The sequence below is a fragment of the Fusarium coffeatum genome (genome assembly GCF_003316985.1).
Source record: "Fusarium coffeatum strain FIESC_28 chromosome Unknown BRIP53273_contig_321, whole genome shotgun sequence".
Classification (NCBI taxonomy): Eukaryota; Fungi; Ascomycota; class Sordariomycetes; order Hypocreales; family Nectriaceae; genus Fusarium; species Fusarium coffeatum.
The window spans coordinates 95,398-112,138 of NW_022158110.1; the positions used below are offsets into that span (position 1 = coordinate 95,398).

The 16,741-nt window shown below is 48.6% G+C and overlaps 4 protein-coding genes across 4 annotated transcripts; 2 read left to right on the top strand and 2 right to left on the bottom strand.

Moving 5' to 3' along the window:
- Nucleotides 1-601: 601 nt before the first annotated feature.
- On the top strand, nucleotides 602-1,882 carry FIESC28_10565 (uncharacterized protein; the record flags this gene model as incomplete). The annotated part of the gene is made up of 1 exon (XM_031164696.1): nucleotides 602-1,882. The coding sequence occupies one exon, from the start codon at nucleotides 602-604 to the stop codon at nucleotides 1,880-1,882; it is 1,281 nt and encodes a 426-aa protein (XP_031011260.1).
- Nucleotides 1,883-3,417: 1,535 nt separating this feature from the next.
- FIESC28_10566 (uncharacterized protein) lies at nucleotides 3,418-4,607 on the top strand (the record flags this gene model as incomplete). The annotated part of the gene is made up of 2 exons (XM_031164697.1): nucleotides 3,418-4,359; nucleotides 4,410-4,607. 2 exons carry the CDS (start codon nucleotides 3,418-3,420, stop codon nucleotides 4,605-4,607), a joined length of 1,140 nt encoding a protein of 379 aa, XP_031011261.1.
- Nucleotides 4,608-4,827: 220 nt separating this feature from the next.
- Nucleotides 4,828-6,355, bottom strand: FIESC28_10567 (uncharacterized protein; the record flags this gene model as incomplete). Its single annotated transcript, XM_031164698.1, has 4 exons — nucleotides 4,828-4,879; nucleotides 4,933-5,128; nucleotides 5,194-5,281; nucleotides 5,336-6,355. The coding sequence occupies 4 exons, from the start codon at nucleotides 6,353-6,355 to the stop codon at nucleotides 4,828-4,830; spliced, it is 1,356 nt and encodes a 451-aa protein (XP_031011262.1).
- A 1,293-nt stretch (nucleotides 6,356-7,648) lies between these two features.
- FIESC28_10568 (uncharacterized protein) lies at nucleotides 7,649-9,211 on the bottom strand (the record flags this gene model as incomplete). Its single annotated transcript, XM_031164699.1, has 3 exons — nucleotides 7,649-7,980; nucleotides 8,030-8,998; nucleotides 9,061-9,211. 3 exons carry the CDS (start codon nucleotides 9,209-9,211, stop codon nucleotides 7,649-7,651), a joined length of 1,452 nt encoding a protein of 483 aa, XP_031011263.1.
- Between the last annotated feature and the right edge of the window lie 7,530 nt (nucleotides 9,212-16,741).

Sequence of the window (16,741 nt, forward strand, 5' to 3'; positions counted from 1 at the left end):
AATGTGGTTCGCATTCCGACATAGGAGGCCTATTGTCCTATAGATTCTCACTCCTTGTTCCATCGAGGCGCCTTACATTAGACCGCTTAGGCCGCTTGGCCAGCTGTATAGCTGAGAGTATCCTCTGTTTGTTTGCCATTATCAAATCCCTTTCTATCTCATACCAAACAAATATCTTTCGTCTTCCTTCGTGTTGCATCATTATTTTTAGGCGCTCCATCTTCCCACACACGTTTCAATATCACTCTTTCCAATATTCCTTGACAATCCTAGACTGTTTTCTCTATTTCAAACATATAAGTTGAATCTTTCTCATGAGCATGAAGCTATGGATCTTCTACTTCAATCTGTACTCCTCGATCCTGGTCCTTCTCTTCCGGAGCCAGGAAGAGAGGATGTCCTGGGCACCACTTGCGACATGCGTGTAAGAAATGCTCAGAAACCAACCCTTTGGTGCATTATCTTACTATATTAGAACCCTAATTATTTGGCAAGTTACCTTGCTAGTCACTCTTGTTCTCTACCAGGAAGTGGTCCGGAGGTAAGTAAGGCTTTCCAACCGCTTCCTTGGACCAGCTAACATATACTCAAACTATAGCGAATGGAGACAATTGACCACAGTGACTCTGATAATATGGGGAGTGTTTGCTTTCGGACTTCAGCAGCCTCTCTCGGACGCTGCCCTTCTCTTCCCTCTAGCGATATCTATGTCGATGATTGTGAACCGCAGCCAAGAGATGCCCGCGCCCCCACTACTTCCCTTTTGATGGGGAAGGGAATTTGGGCTCATTCAACAGGCACGGGACGTTATGCTCAGCAACTGAATATCGAATCTGACTCGAGTGACTGGGATCCCAATCTCGACAACAGCAAGGCTGAGAGCACAAAGTTGAGCTGCAAACGCTTGCAAACCCCCTTCGAGCCGTTTGATAGAACTGGAACTCGAATTCCAACTTCTACACAAACCTCAACAGGGTTACCTGTCAACACACACTGCAACCCTCGTCCTGCCCCTCGTTCCATCGGAACACAGCACAGCTCGCGAAACGACGATAACATCGCTCGAGACAAGCCTGCTCAACACATTTCACAAAAGCAACTTGTTGCTGAGGTCAAGGGCATCTATGCAGGTTTCATTATGGTAGAGACCAAATGCATCGAGGTCGACAATACTAACTCTGACAAAAATAACTCGAAGACAGATTCTAAGCTCAACGACGAACAGTGGCAGGCCCTTATCGCATTGCACCTCACTTTACTTCATGAACACCACGATTTCTTTCTTGCAAGTCAGTATCCGTCTGCAAGCCCTGCCTCACAGCGTTTAGCCACCAAATATGCCATGCCTGCGCGTATGTGGAGACACGGCATTCATTCGTTCCTTGAGCTACTGCGTCATTCGTCTAAATCCTTGGATCATATGCTTACTTTCCTATACTTGGCTTACTCTGTGGTGGCCTTACTATACGAGACTGTCCCAGCTTTTGAAGACACCTGGATAGAATGTCTTGGTGACCTAGGTCAATACCGTATGGCCCTTGAGTATGATGATATTCGCGATCGGGAGATTTGGACTAGTGTGTCCCATTATTGGTACAATAAAGCGTCGGATAAGAATCCTACAACTGGAAGACTTTACCATCATCTGGCTATCTTAGCACGACCCAATGCACTCCAACAGCTACACTACTATACAAAGCATGTCCTGTTTGGCGTCCATGGAAGCAACTCTATCATATCGCTGTTTGACCCAGATCTGAATGGGAGGCCACGCTGGGTCTTCACAGGATCAACGACCCTGTGTCATGCCCAGACAGAGAATTCCATTCATCTGGCACTCGATCCAGGAGAGTTTATGATGCTCTTTTCGATAGAACGGTAAGTCCGCACCACCTTGACCAAAGCTTTCAGCTGATGGATGGCAAAGCAGCATTATAGACAGCCACCGCGGCATTAATCGACAACTGAATGACCTTCATCCACCCCCAAAAGTCAATCTAATCGGTTTACCTTGTAAACTACTTCCGCCCATGGGAATTCATGGGTGTCCGATAAGAAAGAAAAGGCATGTTTGGTGTTGGACACGCTGTGCAGCCTGCCTCACGACTTACATTCTGGACCTAATCGGTAGCTGTATTTCTCGGTTGTCACTGTCATTATTTGAAGACCACGCGGGGAAAACACCGAGAGCTCATCGACGCAGTTGGGTGGATTTTGATGGAGTCGGGTTGCAGAAACCAGCACTCGTTGACCTCGATACATACACCAAGCCCTTCGTGCCAAGTCTCCTTTTCTTCCTTTGTCGTTCTTTCCAAGACTCGGCACTCTTCGTTTGTCTTACCCGTTTCTGTCTTTGCTTCTTTCTTCTTGATACCTCACTAGGTATCTTGCGATTAGAAGGGGGGCTCTATGAGCACACTCCAGGGGGCCTACGGGTGGCTTGCCTTCGACGACTTTTCATGGATCTAAAAGTCAGCATCCCTAGATGCATGGCAGCACAGTCCTCCGAACTTGGAACCATTCCGTAGTACAAATGGAGACTGTATTGCGGTAGAGGTACGCAGAAGAGCCATCTAATGTCCAGGATGATGCATTTACTTTTTTTTATGAGCATTTCCAACCAAAGGGACAAGCACTCCTAAAGGTTGTTCACCAGACCGATCGGCTTACTTGAAGGAGCGTATCTGCAGTTGTATTGTGCGTTGTGTTGTTCTATTTTTGTTATATATTCTACATGGGAAAAGAAAAATGGATGTAGCCGTGAAAGGTCAGACGAATCAAGTATCGTCCATCTATTCTGGTGTAAGCATAGGATAAATTAGAAGCATTGAGTATACATGAAAAGCGTGGCTGATGTATTATCTCAACTTCGGGTGCATTTAATGTAAAACCAAGTAGTTATGTTCCTCTGTCAACCTGTATTATAAGAGGGAGTTCTATTGTCGTGAGAATCCGATCAAAGCCGTTTATAACAAGTCGTCTGGTCAATAAAGAGCGTCCGTATTGATAACTGACTTTGTATTCCCATAAACCACATGTTCGAATATATGTTTCCTTATTAATGTACATTGGCTGATTAATAATCTATGTGCCTCTGCAGTATTTCCATTGTACTTGGAAATATCAAATGTCCTGTTTGTTGTCTATCTTTATCCAAAATCGGAAGCATTGATCCACAGAATTTCCTTTTGTAGATGCTATCATGGTTCATCATGATGAGTGGGGACAGCTGCTCCACGGAGTTCCAGATTACAAATTCAAGCTAACAATACAGAACATGGGATTCAACTTTACATATCACAGACTATGAATAATACCAGCAGGAAACGTATATATAGATGTATTCAATCACTAGATGTTAGCATATCATCAATCTAATCGCAGTCTTACTTGCATACCACACAGTACATCTTCACCATGTCTTCTTTGTCTGCTTCCATCCCTTCAACTCAACAGGCTGTAGTCCTCCCTGCAAAGCGCAAGCCTTTCACCTCACAAACCGTCTCCGTTCATCCTCCGGCCCCAGGAGAAGTCCTCGTCCGCGTCGCCTGGACTTCATCAACGCCTCTCGACCTTCACCGTGCTGATGGAGGTCTTCTCATCCCCGAGTACCCATCTCAGATGGGCAGTGGCGGCGCTGCTGGAAAAGTAGTCGCTGTTGGAGATGGTGGTGATCTAAAGGGGTTGGATGTCGGTGATCGCGTTGTTGCCTTTGCTTTTCATGGGGGAAAGGAAGCGAATCATCAGGAGTACATCACCATTCCTGCATATCTTGTATCCAAGATCCCAGGCGGCATTTCATACCAAGAAGCTGTGACAGTCTCAGTGAATCTGGTCACAGTATTTCATACTGTTACTGCAGATCTGAAATTGGAGCTTCCTTGGCCTGTGCCAGAGAATTACACTCCCAAGGAAGCGGACAGTCCCGTCCTCATCTGGGGTGCTTCCAGCAGCGTGGGCATATATGCGCTCCAAGTTCTCAAGCACTGGGGTTTCAAGAATCTCATTGCTGTAGCCAGTGAGAAGCAGCATGACTACCTTCGAAGCATAGGCGCAACCCAGACTTTCGACTACCGCAGGGCCGGTGTCGTTGAGCAGGTTCTCAACTCGATTGAGAACAAGCCAGAACCCAAATTGCCGTACATCATCGACTGTATCGGGTCGCTTGATGGTACTCTCAAACCTCTAACAAGGATTGCTCAGCCTGGCAGCATCGTGGCAGTCATGCTACCTGTCATCCTCAAAGACGCTACGGTGGAAGAGGAGCCGGAGTATGAGATGGATGTCTCCAAGGTTTTGATTGGAGAATGGGCTGATGGGGTCGAAGTCCGAGGTGTCCGCACTCATTTCTATCTTTCAGTAAGCTGCTCCCAAATATTTCATGCAAGTACCTCTCTAACATATGGCAGAATGAGTTCTTCGGGGAAAGGTTGCAGCCAGAGGTCGTACCTCAACTCCTCAAGGATGGCATTATCAAGCCTAACAGGTACCGCGTAGTAGAGGGTTCATCAGCTGTCGAAAGGGCGCAAAAAGCAGTTGATATCTTGAGAAACAAGGAGGTCAGTGGCGAGAGATTGGTCTGGAGAGTCGCCGAGAGCGATATGTGAGGACAAAGTGATTATCAGCCAGTAGTTTCGACGCAAATGTCTCGAATCCTCTCATTATTGTATCCCTATAGTATCAGATCTCAGTAGTCAATTTGTCCCTTGAACCTAAATCCGTAATATCGTGAAAACGCCTGCTAAACTCATACGAGTGATCTCATAATATCAAAGGCCCATGCAGTATCAGATACTTGAGTCAAATCAGTCTCGTCAATCGTAAACCTTAGCACACATGGCCAACCATGAAGTGGTCCATGGCTTCAGGACCCATTTGTCTATTCGAAGGTTAGCCACAGTCTGCGTTGACAAAGAATGCAACGTTACTCACGCAGTAAGCATTAACTTTGTAAACTCATCAACATCTTCCGGCCGCGCGTGCATCCAGATACCCTTAAAATCAAGGTTTCGGACCGGGAATTGGGGCTTTGTTTGCCACGCGCGGAAGAAGGCTATCGAGGAGTCCGCCTCCCAAAGATATTTCGAGGCGGTGAACTGAAAGTTTGGTGCCATGATATCGCAAGGAGCTGTAAAAAAGGAGTTAGTTATACATCGTACTGCATTGCATAGATAGGACACGTGGCTGACATACGTTCGTTCGACTTTAGTATACTGGTCACGCATACGAAAGCAAAAGCCATAACGATGGTTCGTCGTATACTCTCAGCGAGCAACCAAGCCTTTGCAAACATTAGTAAGTTAAAGATCTTGACATACTCCGCCCAACAACTTACCTCCCAGCTTTGTGGAGGCGGCCCCTTTAACATGGTAGCAGCCGGTTCATCCCCGAATTTCAGCTCTTCCTCGATCTCCTTAAGTGCGAACATCCAAGCCATGAACTGCGGCAGCTCACGCTCACTCGTCGCCCTCATCGTCACATCACCGTCAAACATGCGAATAGAATCCAACACGACCAAGGCCTGAACCCTCGCCAACTTTTCTCCCGGTGTCGAAGCGCACTCGCCTTCGCGGTGGATGTCCTTGGCCATGTCGGCGATGAGCTTAAATACCCATCCTTTATTCTCGGGAGTGCGGGCAGAGTACGCAGATGCCGCTGAGAAGGCTGCTAGTAGCGTCTTTGGTAGGTTGGAACCATAGAAGCGAGGGTGGATGAAGGGAAGACGGCGGGTCTTTGCGAAGTCGCGATACAGGTTCGTGATAGCATCAACGGTGTAACCCACTCGCGAGCGAGGATCATACACATCCAAGGGGTTGACTTCACCCATACAGGGCTCCATGTTATCCAGGATAGCTGTATCACGGAGAACGACCTGTGTTGTGGGCATAGATGGTATAGACGGTATGTTCAGCTTGTTACTGCCATAGTCGCCCAGACTCCACAGCTCGGAGCCGACCGAAGTATCGTTAGCCATGAGATGGTCGATGATGGAGAAGTCGAGAGGAGAATCGAGCTCTATGGATGAGGTGGTGGTTCTGCTCAGGCTATCCGGTGTAGTGTTGCTGACGCTAGAGTCTGTTGTTGTTGTTCCTCCTAGGTTGTTGATATCAAAGCCCATATCAAAGTCAGGAACGTCGTTTAAAGAATCCGTGATGCATAAATCGTCGTCGTGGAAGTTCGCTCCTGGCGGTAACCTCTGGTAGACGCAGTCAAGGCCCTTTGCCGCACAGCGAGTGCACCGGGGCGTTTTCTTGTCGCACTTGCGCTTGCCTCTCACGCAGGCGTTACAGCTCTTCTGTCTTGAAGCAGCTGCCCTGTCCATCTTGCGCGCAGCAAGTGGGCTGAATGATTCCATGGTATATATGTATGTAGTGTGTAAGAGGGTCTATGAGAGGATGAAGGTTGAGGAATGGGGAAGGGGAGCGGACTTGACAATGTCGGAGAAAGAAGTAGGGAGAGAGCTATCCAGATCCTGCCTGAAATGTAGGTAGTCTAATAATGAAGTTGGACCTCCGGCTTACACTACGAGGTGAGGCAGGTACGTCTCCGTAAGCACTTGCCTTGTCGTCTCGTTTGACAGGCCAAATCGGGGACTTTTCCTTTGCGGGGCCTTGGGAAACTCCGCAACTCCGCAACTCCGCAACTCCGACTCCGCCCGACCTCAGTTGATCGCCCGGCTCCGACTTTGTACCTTCCGGGAATGATTAATATTCATCCCATCTTGGGTATATCAGAATGGCATTTAGACTATTCTTTATCTTATCAGATCAGTTTGTTTCATCAAAGCCTTGCATCACAAATGGATCCTCCCCTCCTTGGCACATAGACTACACAGTACTGTAATCTATCTTTGTCTGATACAACTCGATATAAAGGCGCAGGATACTTACCTCCATCCATACTTGACTTTGTAGACTATCAGTTTAAAATAATAAGCTTGGTTCAAATCACAATGGATCACTCATTTTTACATCCGCACATGACATGCCTGAGTTACACTGATTCTCGCTTCCATTATCGCTCTCAGGCTAATACAACACATCACGTTGTAATCTCTTCTTTACTATCATCCCCTTTGCTCTACTCTGCTGCCTTTGCTAAGTGGGTATAAACGCCTTACACCAACCATCCTCACGCCGTCGCCACCCTCCTATTCCCATGTCCCCTTTCTTTTTTTAGGTTCAAAATCCGAGACCGACCCTTCCAACCCGTACCTGTATCTTCCCAACCCTACCGTGGATACCTATACCATTAAGTAGCCTGTACAGCCCAAAAAGAAAAGGAAACAGATAACTCCTAATATCTCCGTCCCTAGAATGTAGTAGGCCCATGGTTGGGTTTTGGACCAAACACTGAACAAGTCGACACAAGAAAAAAAAAACCAGTCCCCGGGCTGTTCGCCGTACTGGTGCATTTGAGAAATAAATCAAACAATAAAACAAAGCAAGTCTAATGGTTCCAGTGAGCTGATGGCCCCGAGTGTCGCTGACACGATACTCAAGATGGTAGCGCCCAGTTCTGTGCTCTTCAGAATTGTAACCGCAAGGCTGCATCACCCTCGCTTGTCATAACTTTTTTGCCGTCATTCATTCATTAAATGGGCTCCAATAAATTGGAAAAGATGGCGGAGAACACAGCTTCAGGAGCTCTAGTATCGCTCTTGCCGGTACCCATTACTTTGAGGGTTGTCGTACTGGACACCAGTCATTGAGTCTGGACCATTGGCCACGTTGTTGCTCAGTGAGCGGATAGGTGGCAGCTCTGGTCGGTTAGGAGTGGCATAATGATCCCCTTGATAAGTTGTAGACGCAGGTCTTGAGGATGGCGTTGGTGCTGAAGATGAAGATCCTCTGAGCTGGCGATTCTCCTCGACTAGCCTACTCATCTCACCGCGAAGTATTTCGACTTCTGCAGCAGCGCTGTTGTAGTGAGTTGTGAGCACTCTGATATGTTCGTGCTGCTTTTGATGCTCGGCGATGGCTAATACCTAGGTTAGTAGCCGCATTTGTCCTTGGGCTTGTATGCGTACCTTTCGTCAGAATTTCCCATTTGGAAGCCTTTGAGCCTCGCTCTTGGGGCATAAGGTCACGGAGTTGGTCGAACAACTCCTTCATTTCGGTTCTCCTCTTGCGCTCGGCGAGTTTGTGGCTGACCCTCAACTCCGGTGTTCTGCTATACGGCTGTGACCCTGTGGGCCCATTGCCTTCCTCAGCCTGGAGATCACTCAATTGCTTGTGTTGCATAGAGTGGTGATGGACAGGTGGGAAGTCCGGGGCACTAGACATGCGGGAATAGTCGGTCTCGAGCCTCAGTTGACCGGCCGGGAGGCGCGACTCGGTCGTGAACTGGCTGCTCGCAATTGACTCTGTAATGCTGCTGCGCCTTGAGTCAGTGTACGTGGGTGCGCCACCAACTCGTTGGATCTCTTCTTCAGGGAAAGCCCATGCCTGACCCTTGGTAGGCTCTGCCGCTCGAGCAATGTGCCCAGTCGCAGGTCCAGTAATAGCAGGTGCTGTCTTGACGGTCTTGTTATCAGGATTCCGTTCTGCGCTTGGTTGGTAGCCATTGGAAATTCGATGGGCCGAAAGATGGTGGGGGTTCCGTTGACTGTGAAGGGTGTTTTGAATCGAGGTCGTCGAGTGGTTGTTGGATGCGTAGGGGGAGTTGTTAAGGCGCAGATCACTGAAGGTTTGGTTCATGCGACTATCAACGCTTTCTCGCCTTAGTGCCGCCATTCCAGGTGCCAAAGTTTCGCCCATCGTATGGCCGGTGCCGCTGGACTCGATTGATATGGGCCGATCACGGCGTGGATCAAGGCCGCCTGTTGTGTTGGGGGATACCATGGCGGCGACGCTCATGTTGGTTGTCGAGGGCGATACAGCTGTTTGGGGAACCATGTTGGCAGCGATCGGTGAAGGTGTCTTTTCGTGCGACGAAGATGGATAGCTGGAACCAGCTGGGCTGAGACCATTTACATTGAAAGATGCTGCAGATGTGTCTGGATAAATCAGGTCAGCGGCAGAACGCAGGTGTTATAATCGGTGACAACGAGCAGCGTACGCTTACTGGAGGCGTCCCCGTTGGAATAGAAGCCCGAATCTCGCATGTGGGGAGTACCGTTCTGGATAGGACCTGGAGCGTGTTCGCTGTTGAGGATGTTGTTGAGGCCAGCCGCCTTGGGAGGTAAGCGCTGCTGGTTGTGGGCGTCCATGGTTGTTGAGAAATCAATCGATATCGAGGATGTCGCGTACACAACCTAGTCGAGTCCAGCCGATAAGTTACAGCTGAGTCCCCAAAAAGTCCCCTGAGAAACGATAACCCGACAAACGGCGAGGATGACACAATTCGATTGTTTGCGCTTAACGGCGAAGCCGGTATTGGAGTACAGTCGCAGGAACCAGGCAAGAGGCGTAGGTGCAACAAGACAGAGTGCAAGTTGCAATTAGGTTGAACTTGACTGGACTGGACTGGACTGGACTGGACTGGACTTGAATTGGTCTCGAAGCCGACAGGATAGACGCGACAGAAGTCGACTACTTTCGAAACGAAGAATTACGGGCGTGTCAGAGCATTAGCCCTGGAGATAGATTGGGAAAGGGAGCGTCGATAGTGTGAGAAGCGATGCGATCAATACGTGGATATGGTAAATTTGTGAATGAAAGGAAAGAAAGTGGAATTGAAGAGGGAAAAGTGCACATGAGACTGACCCTGGCGAAAGTGACAGACGGGGGGGATGGCACTAGGTACTGTACAAGGAAGAGAGAGCCCGGGGAAGACAGCCCAGCAGCAAACCTGCCCGCTCCAATACTACCAACCTACCTTACTGTACATGTACGCAAGGCAAGGCAAGGTAAATACTGAACCTAGCAGCCCGTGGAGGTGTGTATGTATGTACTCGAGACTTGGGTGGGCTGTAGCGGGACAGGATGGACAGTACAGTACAGGACCCTAGGTTAGGTACTACCTTATAGTGCCTAACTGGGGCGAGTGAGTAAGGAACCTAAGCCCAGAGATGGAGGCTGGACTAAACTACAAACTAACTAAGAAAATCACTAATTGAAAGGTCTTACAAGCAAACAATAACTCAATCCAACAGTGACTGAGAAAGGAAAGCAAGTGTATTCTTATTCAACTTGACAGGAAACAGGGGTCATCTCGACCGGAAACCAGAAATATTGGAATGACTTGCGTCCAAGCCTCGTTTTCTCAACACTTGAACACACATGGTAGACAGACTCCATGTCTCGAAACCTCCATCCTATGGATTGTAGCACGCTGAAATGATCCCCTGCAATTGCATACAGTAGGCACCGCTTAAAGTAAGCCCCAAAGCAGGGGACCGACGGCTCATCTGAGGCAGGTCTGGACAGGACAAACCAGTGGCCGGCCGTGGCCTTACCTCCACTAGGTTTCGTTCAAACTAGGTCTGGCCAGCATCTACAGTACTGTAGGCTCTTCGATGTTTTCAAATGCTGCTACGGCACTTAAAAGTCATCCTGTAATCCTTGTTCGAGCGAGAGGTACGTACAGGTACTTGCGTAAGCTGTACACCAAACCTCGTGCCGTGTTCAGGGGGCGTCATATATGTTGGCAACCTTATGAACAGCTCGACTTGACGAGTCGTTTACCATCATAAGCAATGCGGGGATAATATGTGACCTGTGTACTTGGAATCGGTCTTTGTCTTTTTACTTGCCCACAATTGTATTAACCATTCACCGAGGCATTCGGACAACTCTGCACATCTAACGGAGCGAATCTGGAAAAGCGTTTTAAGGCTCCGAGCTAGAGATTTCGTACAAGTCGCGGTACCAGGTATAGTTTACTTGTGGAGTCTGTAGCCCCCACCAACTCCTCGGTCCATGTGGGCAAGTAGAGTACAGTACATCTAATAATGGAATACTAGGTAGTCACTATCGTGGGGAGTGTAATGTTGCAAAGCCTTACTACAGTAGGGGTGTAAATCGCTGAGTGGTCCATCTGGCAGCGTCAGAAGCCACCTTTCACTTCAGGACTCCAGTATCTCTTCTCTTCGTCCCCTTTCTGGGACTCCCGAAAACCTTGTTTTTTCCATTATCCAAAGTCATGGAGGTGCGGAGAGCTTGGGGATAGTGGAGGCGTAACTAGAATTGGACGCCATGTGGTTGCTGAGCCTCAGGCCTGGGTGCAGCATATATCAGTATGTGCAGCATCCGTTACCCACTAAAGACGTGATGATGGTTGCTTAATCTCAAGTGAAAGCTAAACACATCAGCCCAGGCCTCTGCTCTGTCCAGACATGCACAGAAACATGTCTGAAATAACAATCATTTGCCTAGTAGTAAGTATGGCCTGTCAAAGCCTACTTGGCATTGTACGGGACAGTACTGTAAAAGCAGCAAGAACCTTGAAGCTCTGAAAGCTTGATTTGTCATTGGGGGAGCGTAGTGTGCTAAATCGTAATGATATTGAGCCTGGGGTCTTCTGTTGCTGGCACAGAACATTGATGTACCGGCACCTTATATGCCGGCCACAACGCAGAATGCGGTCATCCACATGCCAGTTGGTGCCCGCTATTGACTGTCAGCACTCTAGGGAGACTGTCCACGTGCATAATAATAAGGGAAGACAATGACTGCCTATGCAGAACTTGACAGAATCTGATTTCCAACCAAAATTCCACATTGTTGCGGGAAAGAGGTTATTTAGGTCATCTGAAGGCTAGTCTTTTCAATGTGTTGAGCTCGTACCCAGGACGAAAATCTGCGTGTGCAATAATATCGATTCTCTTTAATCTGAAGCAATGGCGAATGATTTTCCGGGGTCTGCCGTGCGATGCTGCGGGATGCTCGCCAGTCAACCAGTCCATGGACAGAACTGTCAATCTTGTGAGGGGATGGCTTACACCAAGCCAGGGCGTCTCGTGCGCCGTGACTAGTGCGCCCACGACCCCATCAGAAGCCATGCTGTTCTCGAGGCCCGTGTTACAGTGACCAGGGTCTCAACTCTCAAGGGCCCATGTCTTCTAGCTTCAACGGGACTGGGTCGTTGTCTCTTTCTCTCGCCTCGCCCCCAAAGCTAAACCCCCCCTTGTAGGGTGAACTAGGAGCGAAGCGTCCAGCATCCCAGCACCACATGCGCGCGATCTTCCGCAGCCACGTGAGAACCATCTTTCAGAGCAGACTGTGCCGCAGATCGGTTGGTCCACCAATAAGTCTTTGCCCAGTGTCGTAGATGATACCTAACTATGATAGGACATCCTCATCCTCTGCTTCTTGCCTGGTTCAAAGTGCGTCTTGACGTGCAGCTCTAGGGTAGTGTGCTCCAGAACTTGCCTTGCGTAGTGCCATGTGGCAGACCAAGTAGCCCAGGTACGCCGAACCTTGTAGATCCCATCGGGCTTGGCCACATCTTTCCCAGGTAGGTAGGTACAATGCAGTACTGTACAGTCCCTAGTGAAGCGGTTAAAGGCGTTCGTATACTGTAGATGCGCACAGTACTTGTCATGCTCGAATTTCCCAGACGTTACCACTTTGAAACAATCGGCTGGAATTGTGTAGGCGGGAGACCTCGTCAATCTTTGCTACTTGTGTCTACCAACAAACGCCTGCAGAGTCTGCGTTGCCGACAGACACGTGCGGTGAGTGCGTGGGGTGTGGCTAGGCGGCGCACCCAAGATCTAGCCGCCCTGGGGGACCAGTACGATTTAGGATTTAGGGGCGTTGATCTTGATGAGCTAGCCGGGCCAATTGACAAGGGTGATGCGATACGGTGCTTGAGTGCGCAACTGAGAAAGACACTGATCGCGCGTTGAGAAAAGTATCATGTAAACAGGAAATATCAAAATTGATTGGGAAATCAGCCATGGAGCAGAGTTGTTCCTACCTACTAAAGCACCTTACTGTTCAAGTGCTCCTGTGAGTAGGAAGGTCACTGGCTAGAGCTTCCTTCGATGACATGAAATGAATTGCAAGGAAGGTACGGCCAACCAAAAACATTTCAATTACCTACCTACTAACCAAGGTAAGTGCACCTACCTGTACCTGCCGGTCTTGTATTCGTAGCTTAACCGCTATTACCACATCTTGTCCCTGTCAACTAACCTCCTAGCCTCCATATACTAAGCCTGATATCGATTTTATACTTCGCAGTCCCTTTTCGCCGGGCAGGCTTTGCCTCGGCCTGAGAGGGGATTCCTTGCGCCAGAAATTCAGCCCATGCACCTTGCCGCCTCAGCCTGACCATGCCTCGGCGCCTCTATCCCAAAGTACTTCTGTACCTGCCTTGATGAAACTACCTCTACCTACAGCAGACTGCCTGTCTTTCGCTCAATTCCCATATTGTATGGCAATATCAAGTCTGCTAGCAAACTAAATAAACAACTCATCTAGGTGGTCCTGCCACGCGAGCGTACTTGAACCTAGACGTACCGAACTCAGATGCCTCGCGTTATGGACAAAGAGTCGCACGTGCGAAGAAGCAAGGTGCTACCCGCTGCAACGTAGTACAGCCAAGTCGATGATACGATAGTGTACGGATACTTGAGTGTCAAACAAAGATCCCTTCCTGCGGGTTTCCACACCAAACTCGAATTCAAAAGGCCTACCATATGCCCGGCTTGTTTCTCCTTTCGCGGGGTTTCTCCTGAAGATCCTTGCTATCGTTTCTTCAATTTACCGCTAAGAGAAAACGCCGATCACTGCTCCTATTTCCCGTTGGCTCGTGGCTGCAGGGTATTGATGTAGAAACTATGTTTCTGTGCAATCCCGCGGCACTTCTTACCATAGGGTGGTCGTCTTTATGATCAAGCCGAGTGTGGATTGTGCATGTCCTTGATGATACGGTCAACTCGGTATACCAATCACAAAAAGCGCCATATCAGCTTGATGTCATCCAGAATCCGATCTCTTGAGAGTCACTACTGTTTTTATTCCATCCCTTGCACCATTAGACCAAGCTGAGGGCCGCCGATACTTGGCGGTTCCCTTGGTGCGACATGTCATATACGATTGGCGCTGTCAATTGGGAGATGCCCGGCTCTCTTGATGTTATGCACGTACTGAGCTTGTATTATCTACCTATCTGCAGATGTCATAGAGGTAAAGATGTACGTTGCTAACTGAGAACTTGTTGAAACTTATTCGTCGTCATAGGTAATGCAATTCACAAAGGCTGACAGACCCGTTAGAAACAGAATCTATACACCTAAAAGATAAATCTCGATGGTGCTCTTGTCATGGAAGCAATCCATGCTGGAGGCCTGGTGCTACAGCAAGTGCCGGCACTGTAATTGCGATGACTGACATACCGCGCTTGTTTGGCTTGACTGCAGTGATACAGTCATACATTATCACGCCAACTCGCTTGCTACTGGTCACACACCGCGTCACCGAACCAAGACGAATTGATGTTTGTACTGGAAGGCGATACAGCAATCTTATCTGCAATCCGACTGCTGGTCTTGTACGTATGTGGCAGTGGCAGCATGGCGGCAGGATGATGAGAAAGTCACCGCTGCCACGGTACTGTATGTTCAAGCTGGGGAAGTTGAGACATTGGTATGTTCAGCTCTGCGTACCCGTATGGACCTAATTGATACATGTCAGATGAGAAGCAGCCCCCTCGATTATTGTCCACCAGTTAGCCTTCATCAATACAGTATCCTCATCCATAGCGGGGAGTCGGCCTTTACAACCGAACTCTGATTTTGTTGACGTGGGACTATACATAGTAGGTTCATAGTTGTGGATCGAACAAGGTTGTATTTTAGACCCAACCGTTTGGTAAAACCCAGCGATCTCAAGAAAGTCAAAGTAAGTACTGTTAGCCGACAAGGTTGAACTAATGGATAGCTCACAGTATGCCACACTGCAGGTTTCGAAAATTCACATTGATGCAGCTCATTGTACCTGCACTCGAAAAACATTCACTTCGAAGAAGACTGGGACCGTCTCGTAATACTCTTGAACGAAGTCTTTTTGAGTAGCAGTCCGACGACTTTCGGTCGATTGGGAACGACGGAGATTGACGACCAATGATTGACAGGATATCGTATCCTAACTGATATAATTCTCACAGTGCTGAATTAGACAACCAGGGTACTCCAGCTAAACCGGCATCGTATCAATATTTTACCTGACGGCTGATTGAGTTTGATTTGGAGAGTCCGAGACACACATATGCACTCTTCAGCTTCACTACAGTCCTGTTATGCCGACGGGTTCATGGAGCTCCTCATTCTAAGTTGAGTGCGCCGGCGGTACAGAAATGATCTTGCCTATCGTTGACTATTTTAGGATGAGCGCCTCATCCGTCGGTAGATGTTTGGATTGCTATGCGGCACTCATCGGTGAAATCGTCGATCAAATAGGAAAACAACTCCAGTACATTGACGAACACATGGATCCTCATCACCCACCTTGTTGCTGCTCGGGTCTAGCAACAAGACGACGTACTACACAGTATAAAGTTGTCTCAGGAATCAGGGTACCGTACTTCTCTGTCCCGATCAAGCACTCACTTGTATTGAGCTCATGGTCCCCGAATCCATCGCTCAGCGCCCTCTGTTCCTATTATTGATATATTTGTTTAGGAAATCATGTTTTCTACCACCACTTCTTTCAACACCCACAAATATTATATCCATAGAGAATGGCAACATGGCCTGATGTTTTGTCTGCTCAAGACTCGAGACACACCCGACCTTACTTTTCGGGCCAAGACCAAGCGAATCGGATGGTTCATTTTATGGACGCCTGCATGAGGGTATGGAGAATGACAACTCTGCAGGATCTGGCCAAGAACATGGCACCCTCCTCCAATAAAGCATAGCACGGTATGGCATCACGGTTTGACGACATGCATCATCAAATTAACTTGATTATGGAGTACACCCCTCACCAGTTATAGCAGTCCTATATCGGTCTTTTGCCCAACCCAATCACGTCAGTCAAGTGCCTGAGAAAACGATGTCACCGACTCCATGTCTCATTCCTTTGTTGTGTTTTGCTTTTCTTTCAATATCTTGGAATTTAGCTGTTGGCCATCTTTTATCGCAACTTACCTTCCCCTTGCATATCTCAGACCCGTCTCCCCACCTCGGGGAGGAAATCCAATAGCTTGCGTACCGCACGGTACGGGGTTTTCTGTAGCGGCTGCATGGCTTGAGTCTCTTTTGGGAGAGACATGCATTCGACGGTGCACTTTACCCGTAATAGCATGGCCTGCCCGGCCCTGGAGGCTGGAACTGTCCAGCTAGTCATCAGTGATCTCAAGATACCCGAAAGATCGCTACGTCGGAAACCTACTCAACCTCCACACTACGTCGGCAGCTCGGCGTGGCAAAGCAGCAGATGAGATGAGACGAGATGGTCTAATGGTGTAAGTGGAGATGAGAGTTCATTGGAAATAACGAGGAGATTAAGGATAGCGATATGTCACTCACACTCTAGCATGCGCAAGTTGAGGCAGATCATCATGTCCATCGGCGAAGCACCCCGGGAAAAAGACTGCTCCGAGACGCGTCAGTGGTTCGGACAAATCCGCATTGCCAGTGTCCTCGAAACTTACGTCGACGATAATTTGGCGCTGCCGTCAATTGAGATGAAACCGTCTCTCAGCTAACGTTAAACAGCTGAGGGCCTAGACGCTCAAGCATCACCAATTTGCGAGTCATAAGAGATCAGGCGAACAAGCCTCATTGAATCGCCGACGCCGTAGAAGAGTGGGTTTTGTTGAGGTGAAAATGGCCGGAGAAAGCACT